Source organism: Cervus canadensis, chromosome 3 (assembly GCF_019320065.1).
Source record: "Cervus canadensis isolate Bull #8, Minnesota chromosome 3, ASM1932006v1, whole genome shotgun sequence".
NCBI lineage: Eukaryota > Metazoa > Chordata > Mammalia > Artiodactyla > Cervidae > Cervus > Cervus canadensis.
The window spans coordinates 34,265,512-34,287,712 of record NC_057388.1 but is presented as its reverse complement, the minus strand read 5'-3'; the positions used below and the strand labels follow the sequence as shown (position 1 = coordinate 34,287,712).

Below are 22,201 nucleotides of genomic sequence, written 5' to 3'. Positions count from 1 at the left end.
AATGAAATTATGAGCCAGGCAGTGTAGGGCCACCCAAAAGGAATGGGTCATGGTGGAGAGTTCTGACAAAACATGGTCCACTGGAGAAGGGAATGGCAAAGCACTTCAGTCTTCTTGCCTTGAGAACCCCATGAAAAGGCAAAAAGATAGGACACTTAAAGATGAACTCCCCAGGTCGGTAGGTGCCCAATATGCTACTGGAGATCAGTGAAGAAATAACTCCAGAAAGAATGAAGAGATGGAGTCAAATAAAAAACAACACCCAGTTGTGGATGTGACTGGTGATGGAAGCAAAGTCTGATGCTGTAAAGAGCAATATTGCATAGGAACCTGAAATGTTAGGTCCATGAATCAAGGCAAACTGGAAGTGGTCAAACAGGAGATGGCAAGAGTGAACGTCGACATTTTAGGAATCAACAAACTAAAATGAACTGGAATGGATGAATTTAACTCAGGTGACCATTATATCTACTACTGTGGGCAAGAATCCCTTAGAAGACATGGAGTATCCATCATGGTCAACAAAAGAGTCCTAAATGCAGTACTTGGATGTGGTCTCAAAAACGACAGAAAGATACCTGTTTGTTTCCAAGGCACACCATTCAATATCACAGTAATTCCAAGTCTATGCCTCTACCAGTAATGCTGAAGAAGTTGAAGTTGAACAGTTCTATGAAGACATACAAGAATTTCTAGAACTAACCCCTAAAAAAGATGTCTTTTCCATTATAGGTGACTGGAATGCAAAAGTAGGAAGTCAAGAAACACTTGGAGTAACAGGCAAATTAGGCCTTAGAGTAAAGAATGAAGCAGGGCAAAGGCTAACAGAGTTTTGCCAAGAGAATGCACTGGTCATAGCAAACACCCTCTTCCAACAACACAAGAGAAGACTCTAACCATAGACATTACCAGATGGTCAATACCGAAAGCAGATTAATTATATTCTTTGCATCCAAAAATGGGGAAGCTCTATACAGTCAGGAAAAACAAGACTGGGTGTTGACTGTGGCTTGGATCATGAACACCTTACTGTCAAATTCAGACTTAAATTGAATAAACTAAGGAAAACCACTACACCATTCAGGTATGTCCTAAATCAAATACCTTACGATTATACAGTAGAAGTGAGAAATAGATTCAAAGGATTAGATCTGATAGACAAAGTGCCTGAAGAACTATGGGCAGAGGTTTGTGACATCGTACAGGAGACAGGGATCAAGACCACCCCCAAGAAAAAGAAATGCAAAAAGGCAAAATGGCTGTCTGAGGAGGCCTTACAAATAGCTGTGAAAAGAAGAGAAGCAAAAAGCAAAGGAGAAAAGGAAAGATATACCCATTTGAATGCAGAGTTCCAAAGAATAGCAAGGAGAGATAAGAAAGCCTTCCTTAGTGATCAGTGCAAAGAAATAAGAGGAAAACAATAGAATGGGAGAGACTAGAGATCTCTTAAAGGAAATTAGAGATACCAAGGGAATATTTCATGCAAAGATGGGCTCAATAAAGGACAGAAATGGTATGGACCTAAGAGAAGAGGTGGCAAGAATACACAGAAGACTATACAAAAAGATCTTCATGACCCAGATAATCACAATGGTATGATCACTCACCTAGAGCCAGACATCCTGAAATGTGAAGTCAAGTGGGCCTTAGGAAGCATCACTACTTAGGAAGCTAGTGGAAGTGATGGAATTTCAGTTGAGCTACTTCAAATCCTAAAAGATATGCTGTTAAAGTGCTACACTCAACATGCCAGCAAGTTTGGAAAACTCAGCAGTGGCCACAGGACTGGAAAAGGTCAGTTTTCATTCCAATCCGAAGAAAGGCAATGCCAAAGAATGCTCAAACTACTGCACAATTGCACTCATCTCACATGCTAGCAAAGTAATCCTCAAAATTCTCCAAGGCAGGCCTCAAGAGTACGTGAACTGTGAACTTCCAGATGTTCAAGCTGGATTTAGAAAAGGTAGAGGAACCAGAGATCAAATTGCCAATATCCGCTGGATCATTGAAAAAGTGAGAGAGTTCCAGAAAAACATCTATTTCTGCTTTATTGACTATGTGGATCACAATAAACTGTGGAAAATTCTGAAAGAGATGGGAATACCAGACCACGTGACCTGCCTCTTGAGAAATCTGTATGCAGGTTAGGAAGCACCAGTTAGAACTGGACATGGAACAATAGACTGGTTCCAAATAGGGAAAGGAGTATGTCAAGGCTGGTTATTGTCACCCTGCTTATTTAACTTATATGCAGAGTATAGCCAACAGAATACATGAGAAATGCTGGGCTGGATGAAGCACAAGCTGGAATCAAGATTGCTGGGAGAAATATCAATAACCTCAGAAATGCAGATGACACCACCCTTATGGCAGAAAGCGAAAAAGAACTAAAGAACCTCTTGATCAAAATGAAAGAGGAGAGTGAAAAAGTTGGCTTAAAACTCAACATTCAGAAAACTAAGATTATGGCATCTGGTCCCATCACTTCACGGCAAATAGATGGGGAATCAGTGGAAACAGTGACAGACTTTATTTTTTGGGCTCCAAAATCACTGCAGATGATGACTGCAGCCATAAAATTAAAAGACGCTTGCTCCTTGGAAGAGAAGTTATGACTAACCTAGACAGCATATTAAAAAGCAGAGACATTACTCTGCCAACAAAGGTCTGCCTAGTCAAAGCTATGGTTTTTCCAATAGTTATATGGATGTGATAGTTGGACTATAACGAAAGCTGAGGGCCAAAGAATTGATGCTTTTGAACTGTGGTGTTGGAAAAGACTCTAAGGAGATCCAACCAATCCATCCTAAGGGAAATCAGTCCTGAATATTCATTGGAAGGACTGATGTTGAAACTGAAACTCCAATACTTTTGCCACCATATGCAAAGAAGTGATTCATTTGAAAAGACCCTGATGCTGGACAAGACTGAAGGCAGGAGGAGCAGGGGACGACAATGGATGAGATGGTTGGATGGCACCACCGTCTCAATGGACATGAGTTTGAGTAAACTCTGGGAGTTGGTGATGGACAGGGAGGCCTGGCGTGCTGCAGTCCATGGGGTCACAATGAGTCGTACATGACTGAGCGACTGAACTGAACTGAACTGAACTGAATGACCCATGAATATTCTTTACACAGAATTAGTAGATCAAGTTCAAGTAATTGATAAAAACAGTATACCTTCTTTTAAGATGAATGTTAAAGGCACCAAAAAAGTCAATAGGATAATTATGGATAATAGGATATTAATAGGATAATTAGTTAATAGGATAATTATGTCAAATTACATATAATATGTTTACATTTGATATGTTAGCCATTTTTAACAGCTGTTCATAAGCAGTGATGTCATTGCTCAGTTTTCCCAGCAGAGGGAAGCATAGCCTAATTAATTTTGTTTTCTGTAAAGGGTTGAAGTGTGAGGAATGGGATATACTACAATTTTACTTCATTTTAAATAAAGATTGGTTGATATTTCATCATTAAATAAGCAACCTGACATCTTTTAGAAAGCAGAAAATTAACCTGATCCAAAATCCCCCAGTTCAGGGGAATATCCTACTGGTAAATCAGTGTGAAGCCATCCAAACTATCTTTTACTTGAGTAGGATACTCAGTGAGAATGTACTGGGTCTATACTATCAGCATATAAATGAAAAATTTGCATGACTTAGTTTAAGACTGCACTTTCTTCTTGGATATATTTAAATGAATATATTTGTTGCCTACTCCTCAGGTTGCAACTATATATAAAAGTGTATACTTAAACCTGACTTCTTTGGTTAATTTGAAAATTGAGCATCAAGTCTCATAAGGGTCTAATATCTTGAACTTATCCACCTGCAATAATAAAATATAATTCAGTGCTTTGTGTTCATTATAATTTTCTTCCACAAGATGTGCTTTCTCTTCAGTTGCACTTCTCTAAGTATTCTGGCAGAGGTGTATAACTTGTATCATATATATTGCTGCTTTTGGTTTTATCCTAGTGCTAGCAGTTTGAAAGATTAAAAATGTTGTAACTTACCATGGTGTTGTAAGTCTGAACAGTGGGTCAATGGATCTCCATTTCTTATATCTTGTCGTCTTGTGCGTCTAAAATAATTATATTTAAAAGGTATTACTGTATCTCTGTTCCTTCTTGCGGATTTGTCATAAGAATTGAGAAGAATCAAAATCAATGATCCCAGGAGTTTATTAGAAGAGATGAATATATATATGATTAAAAGAGTTTTTAAAGCAGTTCATTATACCTGTAAGAGTAGTCTCCAAGATGATCAAAATGGAAAATAGTATATAAATGCACTAAATAAATAACAGTGAATTAAAAGTCTCAAGGTATTGATAACAGGAAATTCATGGGTTCTTTTGCTACTGAATGTCAATCAATAAGAACCTAACATCTAAAAAATTCAAAATTCTTAATACCTTAAATTCTGAGGAAAAAACACAAAATATAGAAAAGCAACCTATTTATTCAATGAATAGAATTAATTTTTTTCCCTAATCACTAATGAAGGAGTAAGATTGAAAATTAAAAATATGAATTTTTGTCTTAATATTTGTACATAATTCCTTAAATTAATTTTTGTTAAACTTTAGTATTAAGATAAAGAATTATATTGTAATTTAGTCTGTAATTTTTCTTCTGGTTGCTATATCAACCTTTTTTTAAATAAAATACTTCTTTTATGATTACATAGTTATGATTACAAACCAATTTATTTATGAAGTGACTAAAAGGACAAAACAGCAACAAATATTAAGGAGCAAGTCTCCTTTTATGAGAAAGGTGAGAGAGAAGACGAACTTACCTCTAAAAGAAAAGCAAATTTGCTATAAAACCTGAAATTAAATTCTCCTGCATTCTACTGCTCAGATAATGTTTGTTATAGTACATTCTGGGCACCTTCTCTCTACAATTTGCTAACGGTTAACTGGGAATAAGGAGGTTGTCTCCAGCCATTGTGGTGCAAACATGGTGTGTAGTTCAAGTAAAAGGCTAAAAATGGAGACTGCTTATGGGTAAGTGACTGGAAAAGACTGGGGACACTTGCCCAACTGTACACTGCATCTGTTTTAATGCGTATTGTCTTGCTGCAAAGTTAGTTACCAACCCTGAAAAAAGTTCTCACAAAGGCCACTGAGAACTGCAAACATGGAATTTGTTACTGTATTCATAAATTTAGAAGTCCCAAGTATTTATAAATTTCTATTTGTAGTATTGGTGACACTATCAAACAGATGGTGCACATCTCAAAATTGAGCCAACAAAAGAACTTGTGAAACACGAACCACAAAGCATTTGGGACGGAATTGCCATTTAAGCTTTTGAAAAATGCCATCACAAAGAATATATAAATTGTAAGGCCTCTAAACACCCTTTTCAAAGACACATGAAATTGGATTAGGTAAAATCTGCAAGGCACATCAAAAATGTGTTAATTGTAATTCCTTCAATCTTGGATTCTAGGTATGCGGTAAACATTTCAAATATATAATAATATCCAGGTTTTAACTTATTACAGATTTAGTTATGATGTTCTTTTTATATTATTTTTCATTAAGAAAAGCTTAAAATTCAAATGAATTATTACTAAATTAGGCAGTTATACATTTCACATGGAATGAAATTAATACACATTTTTAGTTCAAACATGAATTCCACTTTTAAGCAACAATTAAAGTCCTCTAGAGTTAAATGACTTAAGAAGCATAAAGCCTTATTCTTAATTAATTTAATTTTATTGCTGTGAAAAGATCATATTGCTATTTATTAATATATTTAAGGTTTCTTTGATCAGTAACACATTATCTCCATACTAAGTTTTTGTTTTAAATTTAAACTTCCAACAAAGTCGATAGGTACATGAAAGTAATACAAATACGTTTTCTCAATTCTGAATACTGAAGGCTTAAGAAAATTGAGTATTTAGTAAATGGACTGGTTAATACATTTATGTTTAATATTAACAAGGTAACTGTGTTTTAACGTATATGGACAGAATATATGAAAGTTTTAAGTTGTAGATAATTTAACACTACAGTCAATAATATCTAATGTCTTATCAAAATATTTAATTAGATATCTGGGTTATTTCTTTTTCCTAATATTTTCTAAAACATTTAAAATGATCCAAATGTTGTAGAACACATCTCATTAGCAATGAAAAATGTCATGTTCACAGCTTCTTGTAAAACATTAGTTACAATAAAAAACAAAGCCAATTTTACTGCCCTTGTAATGCATCACTGTAATAATACTAATTTCTATTAAATGTTTCAATAGGTTGATGTGCATACCGTTAATCTTTAGATTTGTGTTAGTAATGTTGTATATTACTTTCATCTGTCATTGCTTGTTTCTTAAATACTGGTGAATATCAAGGAGAACAGGTAGCCTTGAGTGAGTAGTAAAGAATACAGTGAAATGCTTATTTTGCCAAATTAAGATGGTGTTTTTGTTTTCTACAACAAAAGTAAACCGAGTTTGTGTAGAAGTTTAGGATATGTCTAAGAGTTCCCTGAACTGTAACACCTTGATTTATACACAGAAAAAAAGAGATGATGTACTTATATGAAGAAGTTGTTCCAAAAATGAAATCAGATAAGACAAATGTCGAACAGTGTATTTATCTCTAACAGTCCCCCTACCTCTTTGCAGTAGGAAAATAGCGAGAGCAGGAGGCGCCGTCCCAGGCACAGTAAGGGTCTCGGGCGAGGCAGCACTCTGCACAGGCTTTCCCGTAAATATCACATCTGTGTAAGGGCAGCTGTGTGACCCCTGTGGTGGAGCCAACATAGAGCTGTTGCTGTGGAAAGAGTTTACTGTTAGGACAAAAATTACCTTGTTTTTTAAATATCTTTTTCCTTAAAAAAAAAGAAAGAAAGAAAATGTTATACTTTAGCAAGCATACATTTATCTTTGAGGGTTTAAAATATTTCATTTCTGGTAATTTTTTCAAAGGCCTGGCAGAAAATGTGACCATCTAAAATACAGCAAGGTCGAAATCCATATATTTGACTGAAACAGGTATATTTTATAAGGGAAGATAAAGGAAGACAGGAGTAGTTACATGTCAATTAAATCTCATGAAAATAAAAAATTTTTAAACGACATTACTGAGCAATGTAAAGTTCAAACCTTCAGTTTGCTCTTAGCTTGCTTTTTAAACTTCTGCTGTTTATAATTCTGACTAACCAGATTACCTACCCTGCCATGTATTCTGATTGGTTTTGGGGCAGGGATCTTTTGCTTTCGACTCTTAGGTACTTTCACTTTCAGTTTGCCCTCCTATAAGAAGGGGAAGGGTGAAGTTTTGGTGCTTGTATTGGTAAGGAGCTTTGCTCAATTTTAATCATCTTGCCTTTGCACTACCTCCAGAAGGCTACTTTAAACAAAAGTACTCAATTAACTTCTCACTCAAAGATCATCATATAAGGCAATCAAGTACACACTGGTTGGTGCCATGGACTTGAACAAAAAGCTTGTCAAAAAAGTGGGATACTGAGCATCAACATATCTGGTTTCTAGGTCTTGCCTGACATTAACTCTCTGTTGATCTTGGGATGTTCACATAATTTTCCTAACACTTAACTTCCTTATTCATAAAATAAGCATGTTTAACTAGAGCTTCAAAGTATGCATCCAAATAAAACATCTATGCTGGCGTTATTCTCAATGAATTTGAAGTTATCAAAGGAGCTAGAATTGGAGGGAAAAAAGTTTTCTAGCAGCGATTAATTTAGGTTTTCGATACAAGTTAAAAAATACTTTTAACAAAGTTGCCCAATGTAGCATAAGAGTTGCAAATTTATGTCAACACAAAATGGAATACAAATAAAACTGTTTTGTGATTGTTCTACATTTTACTATCACTATATAGTAAACTATATACTATACTAGCTCCCTTTTCTTGTACTAGATGATTGAATAATTATAATAAATATTAAGTAAAGGTGAAAAATTTTATGTACTGAAACACGATAGTACATATAAAAAAGACCCCAAAAGTGTATTTTAATTTCTCCACTATAGAAAAGAATAGTTACAGAAAAGCCCATCTTGGAACCATGGCATGCTCTTTTAGTATTACAAGTTGCCTATCAGTAAGCAATGGATGTAATTCAAATCACATTTCTAGTTGGCTTTCAAAGATGGACTACATATGGCAGATAATGTTTGAATGAAGATAAAGTATCTATTAGAATCTAAGAAATTATTGAGGGTAAGGAGCATTTTATAGAAAATAATTATAGGCTTAAAGCTAACCAACTTACTTATATATTAACACAAAACAGGGGAAAGGGGGAAGAAATAATACAATAAAAACTGAACTATTATGGAGGTAGTAACCCTGATAAATATTACTTAACCATTTCAGTAAAGTGAAGAATATTTATTTTAAATAATATTCCAGTATGAATAATATTCCAGTAAAGTGAAGAATATTTATTTTAAATAATATTCCAGTATGGAATATGGTATACATTATAGATGTTCAACTTCTCAGTATATTCACCTTGTATTTTTATATTGTAAGATGCTACAAACCACAGCAAGTTAAGAAATGACAGCTAAAGTCTCCGGGAGTAAAAGATGAAATATTATTAAGTCTTTTTGTTGAGAGAAAATGAGACTGATTTGTACCCCTCTTACAGCATCTACAGAACCTGGATGTGATAATATTTCTCAAATTATGATCAACTGTTAACAGAGAACTTAACTAATGGAAAGAACTTTTTTCCCTCCTATTATTTCTCTCTTCCAAAAGCACCTTTAAAAAAATGGCCTTAGATTGTAGGGGGAGGAGCGGGGAGTAGATTTATGGAGAGAGTAACATGGAAACTTACAATATCATATGTAAAATAGAGAGCCACTGGGAACCTGCTAAATGCCTCAGGGAACTCAAACAGGGGCTCTGGGACAATCTAAAAGGGTGGGATGGGGAGGGAGATGGAGGGAGGTTCCAGAGGGAGTGGACATGGTGTACCTATGGCTGATTCTTGTTGATGTTTGACAGAAAACCACAAAACTCTGTAAAAATAAAAAAAAAATTAAAAATTTTTTTTAAAATTAAAAAAAGTTAAAAAAAATTAAGTGGCAAAAAAAAGAAGGCAAGAAATCTCAATGTGATAAAAAAAAAGAAACCACCATAATATTTAAGTGATAAATTAGTTAAAATGAGGTAGCAGTATCTAGAAGCATGTCTGGCATTGGTGAATATTAGATATGCCAAACCATATACTGTGGACATAACTAAAAAGCAATTGAACAAGCTGGTCATACATAAGAAAAATATTTCTATGTTTGACCAATAGCTTTTAAGAAGCATGAAAAAACTTCATACTTATAGATTTCTAAGAGCATGGCATTGAATAATAAAGGAGTTGTTATCCAAATAATAAATTCTACATCTGTCAGATCCCTTTAGCAGAAAATGGGAGAAATAATACCTGAGAAAAATATGAAATAAAAAATATGGCAACTGAAATCATTGTAATGAAAACCTAAAGTGCGATAAAATGGCAAAAACTTAATACAATCAATGTAGTTTTCATTTTACAATTATTCCGCTGTACTATTAATGATTTGAAAATAAATTATGCCATCTAAATGAAATGTATGGGAGGCTTGCAGGCACCACTGAGCATAATCCAGTCACCAGCAAATAACCTGATGTGCTTTTTCTGCCCAATTTAACATCACCACAGGCTTTCTCACTATCCTTCTTAACAAGTTGCAGGTCATAAGCAGGATATGAGTCCATTTATCCATAAAATTAGTTGCAACACATTTGTCCCTCTTGATACTACTGCCTCACTTTTAAAATTTCCATAAGCATAAAGGAAATTGAGTCACATCTGAATGAAATCAAACTCCAGTAATGGAAAATGAAGGCTAGAGTTACTTTCTTCTAACCTAGTATTTTAGGTTGATAAATTGTTTTTGTTTTTTGGTAAAATGTGTTGCATTTAATGGGCCATTCTTAAGGTAGGTTAAAAAATGTTAAAACAGAAACAGATGGTTTACAAAACTGAATGCAATGTAATTAAGACTGACGAAGTCCAGCAGAGAATAAGTAAATAGTTTTAAAAATCATTATAGGAAAGAATATCCCAGTCTAGCTCCCATCCTGGAACTCCCCGGATTTCCTTGCCAACATTTGACAATTTTTAGATTACAAGAACAGGTGAACACATACTTATGAAGTATAAGATAACAGTATCAGGTCAATAATATCTGCACTCTGGATTTCTCTAAATATCTTGGAGATTATCAATGTAGTTTGATACAAATGTGTTGAAAAGGTATCTACTAAGTTTTACCAGCACAGTATTTTAGCATCTTGTATGACAAAAAATAACATGGTTAGAGATAAAACATGTAAGTAAGATTTGCCATCAGAAATAAGATCTGCCAAATCAGGCTCATATTAAACAACTTTGTATGTAAGTTTTCACTTCAGTGAGTGAGAAGCTCCCAACTACTTTTTGACTATTTCTCCTAGGTTATTTAATAATTAATTTCAATTCAGGATCCAAGTCACTTTTTTAAAGTTAACTTTGATATACTCATAGAAAGGCTAGGTAACATTTTTGCAGAAAAGATAATTCATTAGAAGTTAAAATCATATTTGCTTTGCCATTATCATTCAGCATTTAGAATTCACTTGCATTTCTTAAGAGTCCTGCCAAAGCATTCATTCAACAGGAATGAGAAGACTATTAACATGCTGTCCTCAAGCTTTGAATTCAAGGAGTTTAATAATTTATCATTTGGCAGTGACTGTTTTGCTGTTTCCCTTTTTATTTAGCCAAACTAAATGTTTTCTCTAGCTCATACTACTGAAAATGTAAAATTAACTAAGTCAAAATTCTCCAAAAATACACTGTCCAGTGCATGATTTTATTAGCCTGTATAATAGTTTGTTTATACATGTAAATTAAATTATACATTTATTTGTATTCTGAAACACTCACCTATGTTATTTCAAAGGATATACAGATGAAAATATCAGTTATTACTGAGGAAATTATGTTACAATGGCCAAGAAAGAAATACTATAAATGAAAATTTACAATAAATAGTGATTTAAGAGGGCTTCCCTGGTGGCTCAGCACTAAAGACTCCACCTGCAATGCAGGAGTCTCAGGAGATCCAGGTTCAATCCCTGGGTTGCGAATATTCCCTGGAGAAGGACATGGCAACCCACCCTAGTATTCTTGCCTGGAAAACCCCACGGTCAGAGGAGTCTGGCGGGCGCTAGTACACAGGGTCACAGAGAGCCGGAGACGACTGAAGTGACATTGCATGCGTATGATCTAATAAACATTCTTCCAGGACATACGTGTGTGCAAGGGCGCTCATCGCTTCAGTCCTGCCCAACTCTCTGCGACCCTATGGACCACAGCCTGCCAATCTCCTCAGTCCATGAATTCTCTAGGCAAGGATATTGGAGTGGGTTGCCCTGTCCTCCTCCAGGGGGTCTTCCTGACCTAAGGATCCACCCTGCCTCTCTTATGGCTCCTGCATTGGTAGGCGGGTTCTTTACCACTAGCACCACCTGGGAAACCCATAGGACATATATGAGACTGGTCAAAAGAATGAGGGCAATGAAATTATCTTTAGTTTTCGTTCTGCTAGACTTCCCTGGTGGCTCAGATGGTAAAGCGTCTGCCTACAATGCGGGAGACCAGGGTTCAATCCCTGGGTTGGGAAGATCTCTTGGAGAAGGAAATGGCAACCCACTCCAGTATTCTTGCCTGGAAAATCCCATGGACGGAGAAGCCTGATAGGCTACAGTCCATGGGGTCACAAAGAGTTGGACACAACTTAGCCACTTCACTTTCACTTTCATTCTGCTATTTATAGTAAGAATGTTTTTTTTTCCTCTTGTTTTTTGAACAGCTGTTAATAAACCTATAAATTTTGATGGAACATAAATACATTTATCTATTTGAAACAAAGTTAACAAAGTATAGATTACCAATTGTAATGTATAATGTTATTACCTGCTTAGTGGAAAGCTCCATTGCTGAAATAGTAGTTGGTTCCTAAAGAAGAAAAAGAAAATGTGAAATGTTCAGTCAATTAGAAAAGTTACAGAATGCCAACATAAACTTTCAGAAAGATAACTTTAGTGCCTACAATAAACAATATAATTGGGAAAAATAAAACGTATGAAAGAAATTGCATAGACAAGTGTTCTATGTGTGGAGCAGACAATATGTGCATCCTCCAGTTAAAGAACATCAAGAACATACCTGTGGATCAAGTTGGGTGGACTGCTCACTATGATAAAGGAGACTGTGGGGAGACTCAGTAAGAGAGAGATGGAGAGGACTTCATATGTTTTGGACTTGTGTGAGGTGATCTGAGGGAGGGTTCCAGGAAGTAGGGTATTGCTTTAAATTGGATGCTGTCACAAAGCAAAGGTAATTCTATGATTAGGTATCTTCATAAATTTTATTTAGAAGAAGGAAAAAACAGAGTGAAACTAGAGCAGTTGTTGGGAAAGTAGCAATCACCCACTAGGGCAGATAGGGAGATTGTTCATTTTTATAGTTTGGACAATGTTTATGTTCTTTTCTGTGTTCAGACATGATTACAGAATGGACTTGTTACTGTTTTGGTTCATCATGGTCTGAGAATAGCCCCGTCTGATGTTGGGGTTCTGTGAAAATTTGTATGTTCAACTGGAGAACACTGGCTGAGGTGAGAATGTCAGACCAGCTCCTAATAGCACCAGGGATGAGCTGAGGGTATAGATCCGGTTTCCAGCTGGCAAGAACTGTGCGAGCTTGGTTGAGATGATATTGCTTCATTATTATTAAAATGACTATTTAAGGTGCAAAGGTCTACATTCAGGTCTCTGCTGAAGAACATAATCTCTTTAATTTCTACCAACAGACTAATTTAGAGAAGTCATGACTAGAGAAGAAATAATCTCCAGGACACTTATTAAAGTATTCTGTTAAAGCCTATTATGAGCATATGTAGGCTGCATAAATAAATGCTGCTCTTTGATGAAATCAGGCCACCAAAATACTATTTACGTAAACACGTTTGAGTATGTTCTCTTAGATTCATTTTCACGGAACTCCGATCCATCCTGTTTCACCGGTGGCAAACACAACACTAACAAGAGATGGCTTGGGCGGTTTTAGAGAAAGGTAATGAGAAGGAGGCTTAGACGGGATGAACAACATCCTAGACGTTCTCTCTCTGTAAGTGCCTGAAGTCATGTCCTGAAGAAATTGTAAAGAGTTGGACTCAGGCCTCAAACTGTGTGAATTCAAATGGTAGCAACACAAATCTTGTCAGAAGGTTATTAGGTGTGGTATAGAAACTATTTCTAATTTAATTTTCTCATCTGAAAAATAAATACAATGGTATCTGCTGCATAGGACTGCTATAATGATTACATCAATTAATAAATGTAAAATACTTCACAAACATGTTTGTCACATAGTGTTTATTCAAATCTCTCCTATCTCTCACATGCACATACATATACTCCACACACACACACACATTCCCATATCCTTCCTTTGCTTCAGGTTTTCTCTTCAGTGCTTATCACTATCTAGAAATACATATATATGACTTTTTTAAAGTATATGATTTATAGGTGATTTTATCTTGTGTCTTATGCATTTCTTCCTAAGCCTCAAAGTTCTTATCTAAAGGTAGGGAGGAGGACTGAGAGGAAGGAGGAAAAGCCAATAAAAAGGCTGGTCACATAAGTCACCACTGAGAGAAAATCTGAGGATAGTAGACAATGACTCTCTCAAAGCTATCCACTGAGGTTAGTACCAAGAAAAGTTACTCATTGCATCATCACAGGGCTGTTAAATCTCCCAGACACCTAGTTGTGACTATTGCTTGCCTTTTTGCCTGTCAGAGAAGTATGGGGAAAAGAAGTGAAAGATACACAGTGGGAATTATAGGTTAGGCTGATAGGATGTGAGGACAGTGGAAGAAGCATGTCATGTTTTCTTAACGATCTTCCTTGCCCCAAGCCTTCCCCAATCGCCTACAACCCAGCGCTAATTTAGCACAGGGATTTTTGGCTGTTTAGTTCACTGCCATATACCTGGGATTGCTTATCCTACAGTTGTCCCCTGAACAAAAGAGGTTTGAACTTTGCGGGTCCACAAAGACATGGATTTTTTTTTTCAACAGTTAATACTGCAGTGTTACACCATCAACAGTTGGATGAATCCACGCATGCAAAACCAAAGATATGGGGGGCCAACTGCAAAATTATACTCAGATTTTCCCCTGAACAGAGGGTTGGTGCCTCTAACCCCCAAAGTTGTTCAAAGGTCAACTATAATTACAAGTTTTTGATAATTATTTATTAAATAATAGAATGAACAAATGAATTCCCTACAAATTTCCCTCTTTCTCTCATCTCTTTTACTCTCTCCATTATACTCTGTTCCTCCCACTGAATTTGTATGAGATACAGGGAGCCATCTTTTAAAAAAAGGTTTTCCTCAACACGTCAAGCTTATCTGTATTTTATTTGAAAATAACCTGATTATTCTATACTCTCCACCTTTACTGGTTCATGTCTCACTCAGTGCCATTCACCCCTCTGCCCGCTGAGTCTAGGCCTTACTCTAGAGAGAAGGCCTACGATTTTCAGGAGGAGGGATCACTGACAACCTGTGGTGCTGAATGGAAGCTTTCAGTCTATTGTTATTACTGAACTTCCTGTTTGATATAGCACTAGTGACCACTCAGTTCTTGACTGCTTCCTCTATTTAGATTTCATTATGCTTTGGAACTCTTTATTAACTATTCTTGATTTTTTCAGAGTTTTTTCTATCTCTAGTCATTCTTCATATGTTTGCCTTCCCTTACTGACTCCTATCCACTCCTCCTTGGATGCTACATTCTTTTTCTGATGGCTTATCCCCTCTTGTGGTTTTAATTACCTCCTATGTGCTACGGAATTGCAGATTTCCACTTTGAACTCTGATATCTAAGCTGAGCATAAAATTTTCTTAACAGATTTAAGACTACCTGCCTGAGACATAAGTGAGACAAATGATTTAGGATGTAAATTAATTTGATAGGATAATTTAGAATTGTCCCATAGTTACCCATTTTCATAGCTTAATGATATTAAAGGTAACAATTTCCTATAGGAACTATCAATCAGAAAGACAACTATGATGAAAGGAATATCTACCAATTTTCTCTATATAGAAATAAGATTTTAGGAATTTATTCCATCAAATCACAAAAATTAAGGGGCCAAATCATCACAGATTTTTAGTTTTAAAAGACAAAACTGATTGTTGTATTTAAGTTTACATAATATTGGAATCAGTGAATCCAAACTAAGAATTTAAAGCAGAAAAATATTCCACAGCAGCTTCTTCCATTCCAACAGCTTCACAGGGAAAATGGTTATGTTGTCATGTATGTAAGCAGCTAGCGTCATGGAGACTTTTGCAAAATAAATTCTATAGCCAAGGTACAAGGAAAGTACTTCTTAGAGAATTAACAGGTAGTATGATTAAAATAAAAGTTAGCTACGTCTAGGTTCTTTTCAAACAACTTCAGTGAAACTATCTATAAGTGAAGCTGGTGAATTTTCACACATTTCACATACATTGACAATACAAAATTAAAATGTCTGTAAGGGAGACTGAAATGATCACTTTATGCATAAATTGTAAAAGAAAACAAACCTCAATACATAAGAAACTCCACTGTGCCATATAATGATTTCAACGTTCTTAAATTAAGATCCTAGAATCTCTTTATTAAAAGCAGCTTACTTATATTTTAGGCCATGAAATAGTTTGGAATAGGATGTGCTATATGCTGTCTGTGGTTGAATTTTAACAGACAATATATTAAGATGACATCCATTTAAATAAGCTATTTTTTTTCCTGAGCCCTAGTTGGAAGTGAATATGACTTCCATTTAAAACAGATGTAGCTTTATAAGCATTTTTTCATGAAACTGGTTTTAATTGCAAATTTAACTGGAGTTCAAGTAAAAATGAAATTAAAAACTTAGCATCTTTTCAAGATTTTCTATGACTCTAATTTGCTATATATATATATTTTCAGATATTTTAAATCTAGTCCTTATTAAACTTTCACACTTGCAGAGCTTTTCAACCTGCTGATCCCAGGAGAATCAAACAGCGCTCCCTGGATGCTAAGCATGCTGAAGCTCCCTTAGAATGAGTTAACAGACTAGGTTTTGGAAAGCATCAATTATGTTTTACATTTGAATGAAAATTAAACTCTTTCATTTGTTTGCTCAGCTGTTCATGGAATACTGCATAAATTGGGTTTAAAATGAATGCATTATCTATGTAAATGCCTTGCAATCCTTTGCAGTCAATAGCAGTATAAATAAAATCTGCTGTACTAAATGCATTGCAACTTGATGTAACCAGCCACTGTATCAAAAGTAAAACCCTCCTTGGACTGGAAAAAAAAAAATCTCAAGTGCATAAAGTAAAAATCAGCATACTTCTAGTTTTCGTAGCTTTTGAATGTTTTTAACAAGGCATAGATTTAGAATTTTCAAGCAATTATTTTAAATGAGATTGTCATTTATTTAACTAGTTAATAACAGCTACAATTGACTAGTAACCTTAATTAGAAAAACAAAAAAACTGATGAAATGAAGAAGTTGAGGCTCAACTGACTTTAACCAATTTGTTTGGAATATCACAGTAATTGAGATTTAAACACAAGTTTATGTTACAAGTAATATTTGAAATAGGTTTGTGTCTTAGTACCTTAATACCATTTTGGATATATGATAGCTATTTAAAGTAATTTCTAGAGTCCTATGAAAATGAAAGTGTTAACTGCTCAATTGTGTCTGACTCTCTGTCCATGAAATTCTCCAGGCAAGAATACTGAAGTGGGTAGCCACTCTCTTCTCCAGTAAGATTCCTTACAGTCTGAGCTTCCTGGGAAGCCAATTTATTTCATCTCTTATTTCCCACTAAAATTTTACTCTAAAATGGAAATTTTATCACTGAGGAATATACTTCATACTATACTCTGATTGGGATTTGATTTTACCCAGAATAAAAGTGTCTTAGATGTAACTAGAACCACTGGAATGTCCTGTGATTAGCCAGGGTGTTTTCCTAAAACCAACCTCAAAATGGCAATGGACACAGTACTGGCTTTAATTAGAATTTTATGTGAGGTTGGTTATTCAGTCTAGCAAAGATACATAATGAATATGGTCTCCTGGAGATGATATTATGGTAAAATTAACTGTCTGGTTGACATCAATGTCTTTCTTTTTAAAATCCAAGAGTATCAGATACCACCAGGATCCTAAATCTGTTCCTTGTCTATTTACCTTGTCAAATCAACACAGTGCTTCAGTTAACCCTTTTAAATTTTATATTAAATGGAGTAACTTGCAAGGCTCAAATAAAAAATAAGGAAACTCTAACATTTCTCTGATAGTTTCAGTGTATATAGAAATTGCTTTAATGTGTTGTGTTTTTTGCCCTCCTTCTGCAAAACTAAACAAAGTTTGACAGTGAAATATTCCAATTGCTAGACCACAATATATGTATGAACTTTGCTTGATAGAATAGAATGTTGAAAGTAAATATTTCTTTAAACTCTGCCCAAATACATTTTGTCTACTTGTGTGTCAGAGAAATAATAATGACAGCAATGCATGGCAGAGAACATGGGAGAGAAATGGAATATTTATCTGAGGAAGATGCGTCCCTATGTTGCAAATAATCTTTTCATAAACTCATAAACAATCATTTCCATGAAAGCATATTATTACTTATGTTAGGCAGTTAGAATAGAAACCAGGAGTCCAAAAAATAGCGGTGGCTAAAAGACAAGGAAGGGAAAAGCCCGAGAAAATAGAACAAAAGAAGGTCAAAGGAAGGTCGGAGGGCCGGAGTGAGGACTTCAGGTAGAACAACACTCCTGACCAAGCCCAATTTGCATAGGACAGGCCCAGGGGGAAGAAAAAAACATATAAAAAGAGGAGCCAAAGGGCTCTCTCTGTCCCCCGCATGCATGGGCTCTTTCTCTTTCTCTCTCTCCTGTGCGCTGGGGCGCTCTTCTCTTTGCGTCTTTGGGTTGACATGCCCTCACGCCTCAAAGGTGGATTTTCCTGTTATTATCTAAATAAAATAGAGCCGTAACACTGAGCTGTAACACTGACTTGTCTAAGAGCTACAACATGGTCTGTTCGAGACCTGAGAGCTATAAAACCCAAGAGCTGTGACACGCCGAGGGCGGCTTTAATGTTCGTCACTCCAAATCTTTGTTGTGACAAGACAAAAACCAAGGAGCATACACTCGCCTGACACTTATTTATACCTAATTGTTAAAAACTGATAAAAAACCTCTCTCATGGCATCTTAAACCATGCAGAAATCATTCAGTAAATTATCACAGGTATAATTAGATTGTGTAATCCTTTGGAAACTGCAAAACACTAATAAAATCTAGTAGACATTAAATATTTGTGCTTGCAAGGTTGTTGGCTCCCCATCTCTGAAGATTTTGCTGAAAGTCATTTAACAGTTTGAAGTAGCATTTTTAAACTAAAACTTGTTTTGACTTACTAAAACAAATCTAGATAAGATGTGCAATATAAACTTAAAATCTCAGAGGTACAAGGAATGAAAAATAGCTAGAATACAGCATTACTACAAAATTATATAAATTATGATTTATAAAATCCCAGAAAATGATTAAATGATAGAAAAAAGAACCTCATCATTTCAATGGCATGACACGGCAATGCAGTTCTACAAGATAAAACTTAACTGCACTGATAATAAACCAGCACTTGGACGACGAGGGATGACGTGTCAGAAAGTCTCTGAGCTGGGTGAGGCCAGAGACCATGTTCACAGTGTTCACCCCTGATTCACCAGAACTCAGCACTGTGCCAGGACAAAGCTGGACATATTTGTTTAGAGTTGAACTAATAAATGAAACTTGTTATAATCATATACAATAACCGAAGGGGAATATGCAGAGGAACCATGACAAATTCAAAAGTAAAAGATTCTGGAAATAATTAAGAAATTCTAAAGTTAACATAATATTTTAGTATCTCCTATAACTTCATTTGCATGGTGGTGGCAATATAGATTTCTAAAAACAAATAACTGGTAAAAATTTTTTCTACTAGAAAATAATGTGGGATATAATCAAGCAGGATAACTTGTTGCTGTTCTTCGCTTATCTTCCTCATACTCTGGCACCTCACTTTAAGGAGGGTCTCCCTAGAGAAGACTTTAAACTCCTTAATTTTTCATATTTAATTTTTTGCATAAATACTGATTTCTCTATTCATTTAACAAATGCTGGTTGAAAACATATTTTAGACTCTGGAGACCCAATAATGGATATAAGACAGAAATTTATATATCTGCCTCTTAGTGCTTGCTAATTTGTTTGCTAAATCTAAATGAATTCTATATGATGACACAGTCTATTTGGATAACTGTATTTTTGAATTTGTAGGCTAAAGTATCAATGTGTAAATTCTGAAATGGGAGGCAGTGAAAGACAGGGATTAGTCATCATTCTATAACAGACAAAATAAGGTCCAAGTCTTAATTTTAAAAAATCATAGTAGAATCATAATGATTGTGTGATTTTAAGACTTAAACCAAGGATTAGCAGAGAAAGCTACTGTAAATGCAGCTTATATTCACTGTAGACAAACTAAAACAAATAAAATTATATTGACGATAAGATTCTGAGCACAGTAACTAGCACTGTCCTGGATATTCCACAGATAGTGTCTCTAATTCTTCTAGCTTCCCTGTGAGACAGGTATTATCTTCCCTGTCTATACTGATGGGAAAGCTCAGATGTACTGTTTGTAGTCCAAACAGAACTATTATATAGGTATGACTCAAGAACCTAAGACCTTCCCAGTAGAACATTGCTTAGTCACTACTAGGTGTCTGTGTCATGATTTACCAGTTACATGTTTCAAAGCTAATTACAATTTTACTTGAATCAATATCAATTCAGAACTTGCCATATTTTACTTTATTTTTTCTTCAAACAATTACTGAAATAGGGAGCAAGAGCTCTATTGAGTTAATAAGTACAGGGTTAAAAGAAGTCTTGAAAGATTTTTCTTACAATCAAAATGTTTAATCAACTGAAAACTTCAATACAGGCGCTTCACTTTATAGATAAAGTGTCTTAGATTCTTGGAGACTAAATGAGGTAATTTTAAGTTGTGAGACTAGATCTGACATTTCTCATTTTCTGTCCACTAAATAATTCAATTTATTTTTAGTTATAAATGTCTGATTGTTTTTACCTTCTTCTATCAAAAACTGAAATAACACCTTTGATAGGCATCATTTCTGTTTGTTTCATAAATAATTCATGTCAAGGTGTGCTTCAATTCAAACTTCCTCCTAGCTGATTTTCTAAAAGGAACAACAGACTGTGTTATATGTTAAATTACTTTAGTGTTCTTCTCTCACTGCAACACATAAACTGCTGCCTCTATCCCCAATCTCTTGTATAAACTTACCTGAGCCATAAGTGATTCACGACAAAGGGACAACTACAAGTACCTTTCTTACTTGTGAAGACTAAGAATTTGTAACAAATTTTCCACCAGTGATATAAAAACCGTGAACATTTTCTTTTGCTAACAAATGATTTCTTTAGAAAAATGTGGTAAAACAACTCACAAATAAGATTTTAAAAATTACTCAAATGTCTTCATTCCTTCATTTTGAATATATTTCTTTAATACATTCATGGAAGTTATCTGTCACCCCACTTATACCATAAAGTGTGAAAGAAGGGCTTTGGGAGGTGGGAGGCACACAGAGTTTGTTCAGTGAGGTAAGTTACATTAATAGTATGAAATGTAAATCATATAATTTATCACTGAGAAAACAAAATATGAGCCAAGGATATATTTCTTTACATTTTTAGATTTAACTAGAATTGAAAGCTCAAGGTTTATTTTGACTAGTGTCTGGCTTTTTAATTGACAAGCTAATTAGAAGGGTATGCTAGACTACTTGTCCATACCAAGATCAGTGTGCAGCTGTCCTGGGGGAAGGACATACAAGTGAACTTGTCGACACTTGAAATTAAACAGCACTCACCCGAAAAACTGTCATTTCTTCAAGCAGAACTTCTTCTAAATCATGCCAGGTCTCCTTAGGAATTGAAACTACTTTAAGAACAGTTCCAACATCTTTGAAAGAAAGTAGAGAACACCACAATTTAAACAGATCTGAAGAGAGTTTAGTGTTAATAAATTATATCAATAATTGAAAAGAAAGAATGACATTTTGATGTCAGCATTTTAACATTTATTTTATTGTTATAGCATTAGTAATATATATTCAAATGCATTTCATGAAACTAGATAAAATATAAATTAGTTATGGAATAAAACTAATTGAATTTTTTAGAAATATATGAAGCTTTGAAGGTGGCTTTATTCTAAACCTGTGTAATGAATATATATATATAAAATAAGCATTAGGTTGGATTATTTTTATTTTTAATCTCAATTATCAGGTGTCTCAAAAAAAAAGCTAAATTAAAAATAGTATCAATTTGACAGTATGGGGTCTTCTCAAAAACTAAAATCAGAACAACCATACTCCTGGGTACATATCAGAAAAGAACCAAGAACACTAACTTAAAAGGATACATGCACTCCCATGTTCACAATAGTATTATTTACAACTACACCAAGGTATGAACATAACCCAGGTGTCTGTCAACAGATGAATGGATAAAGAAGATGTGGTACATGTATATACAATGGAATATTACTCAGCCATAAAAAGAAAGAAATTTTGCCATTTATAGCAATATTGATGGACTTGGAGGGCATTATGCTAAGTAAAATGAGTCAGACAAACACTATCTATCTTATATGTGGAATCTAAAAAATACAAGAAACTAGAATATAACAAAAGAATAAGCAGACTCACAGATATAGAGGACAAAATGAGTGGTTAACAGCGGGAAGAGAGAATGGGGGGAGGGACAGATGGGGTAGGAGCAAAAAAGGATTATTATGGGGTTATGTGTAAATCATCTGTGTGAAACTCTTGAAAATTTTCAAGCACTATAGAAACTGAAGAATCTTTCATCCAATAAGAAATAAAAAAGAAGAAAAACTACACTTTGACATGACAAGTTTTTC

The 22,201-nt window shown here is 34.8% G+C and overlaps 1 protein-coding gene across 8 annotated transcripts in view; it reads right to left on the bottom strand.

Moving 5' to 3' along the window:
- SEMA3A (semaphorin 3A) overlaps positions 1 to 22,201 on the bottom strand; it is a 506,842-nt gene that overhangs the window by 18,934 nt on the left and 465,707 nt on the right. For all 8 annotated transcript variants that reach the window (XM_043462900.1, XM_043462898.1, XM_043462899.1 and 5 more), the window contains 4 exons: positions 21,144 to 21,235; positions 12,018 to 12,059; positions 6,657 to 6,814; positions 4,030 to 4,097 (listed from right to left, as the gene is read on the bottom strand). In XM_043462900.1, the coding sequence (XP_043318835.1) occupies positions 4,030 to 4,097; positions 6,657 to 6,814; positions 12,018 to 12,059; positions 21,144 to 21,235 (360 nt within the window). The remainder of the gene's footprint in view (positions 1 to 4,029; positions 4,098 to 6,656; positions 6,815 to 12,017; positions 12,060 to 21,143; positions 21,236 to 22,201) is intronic.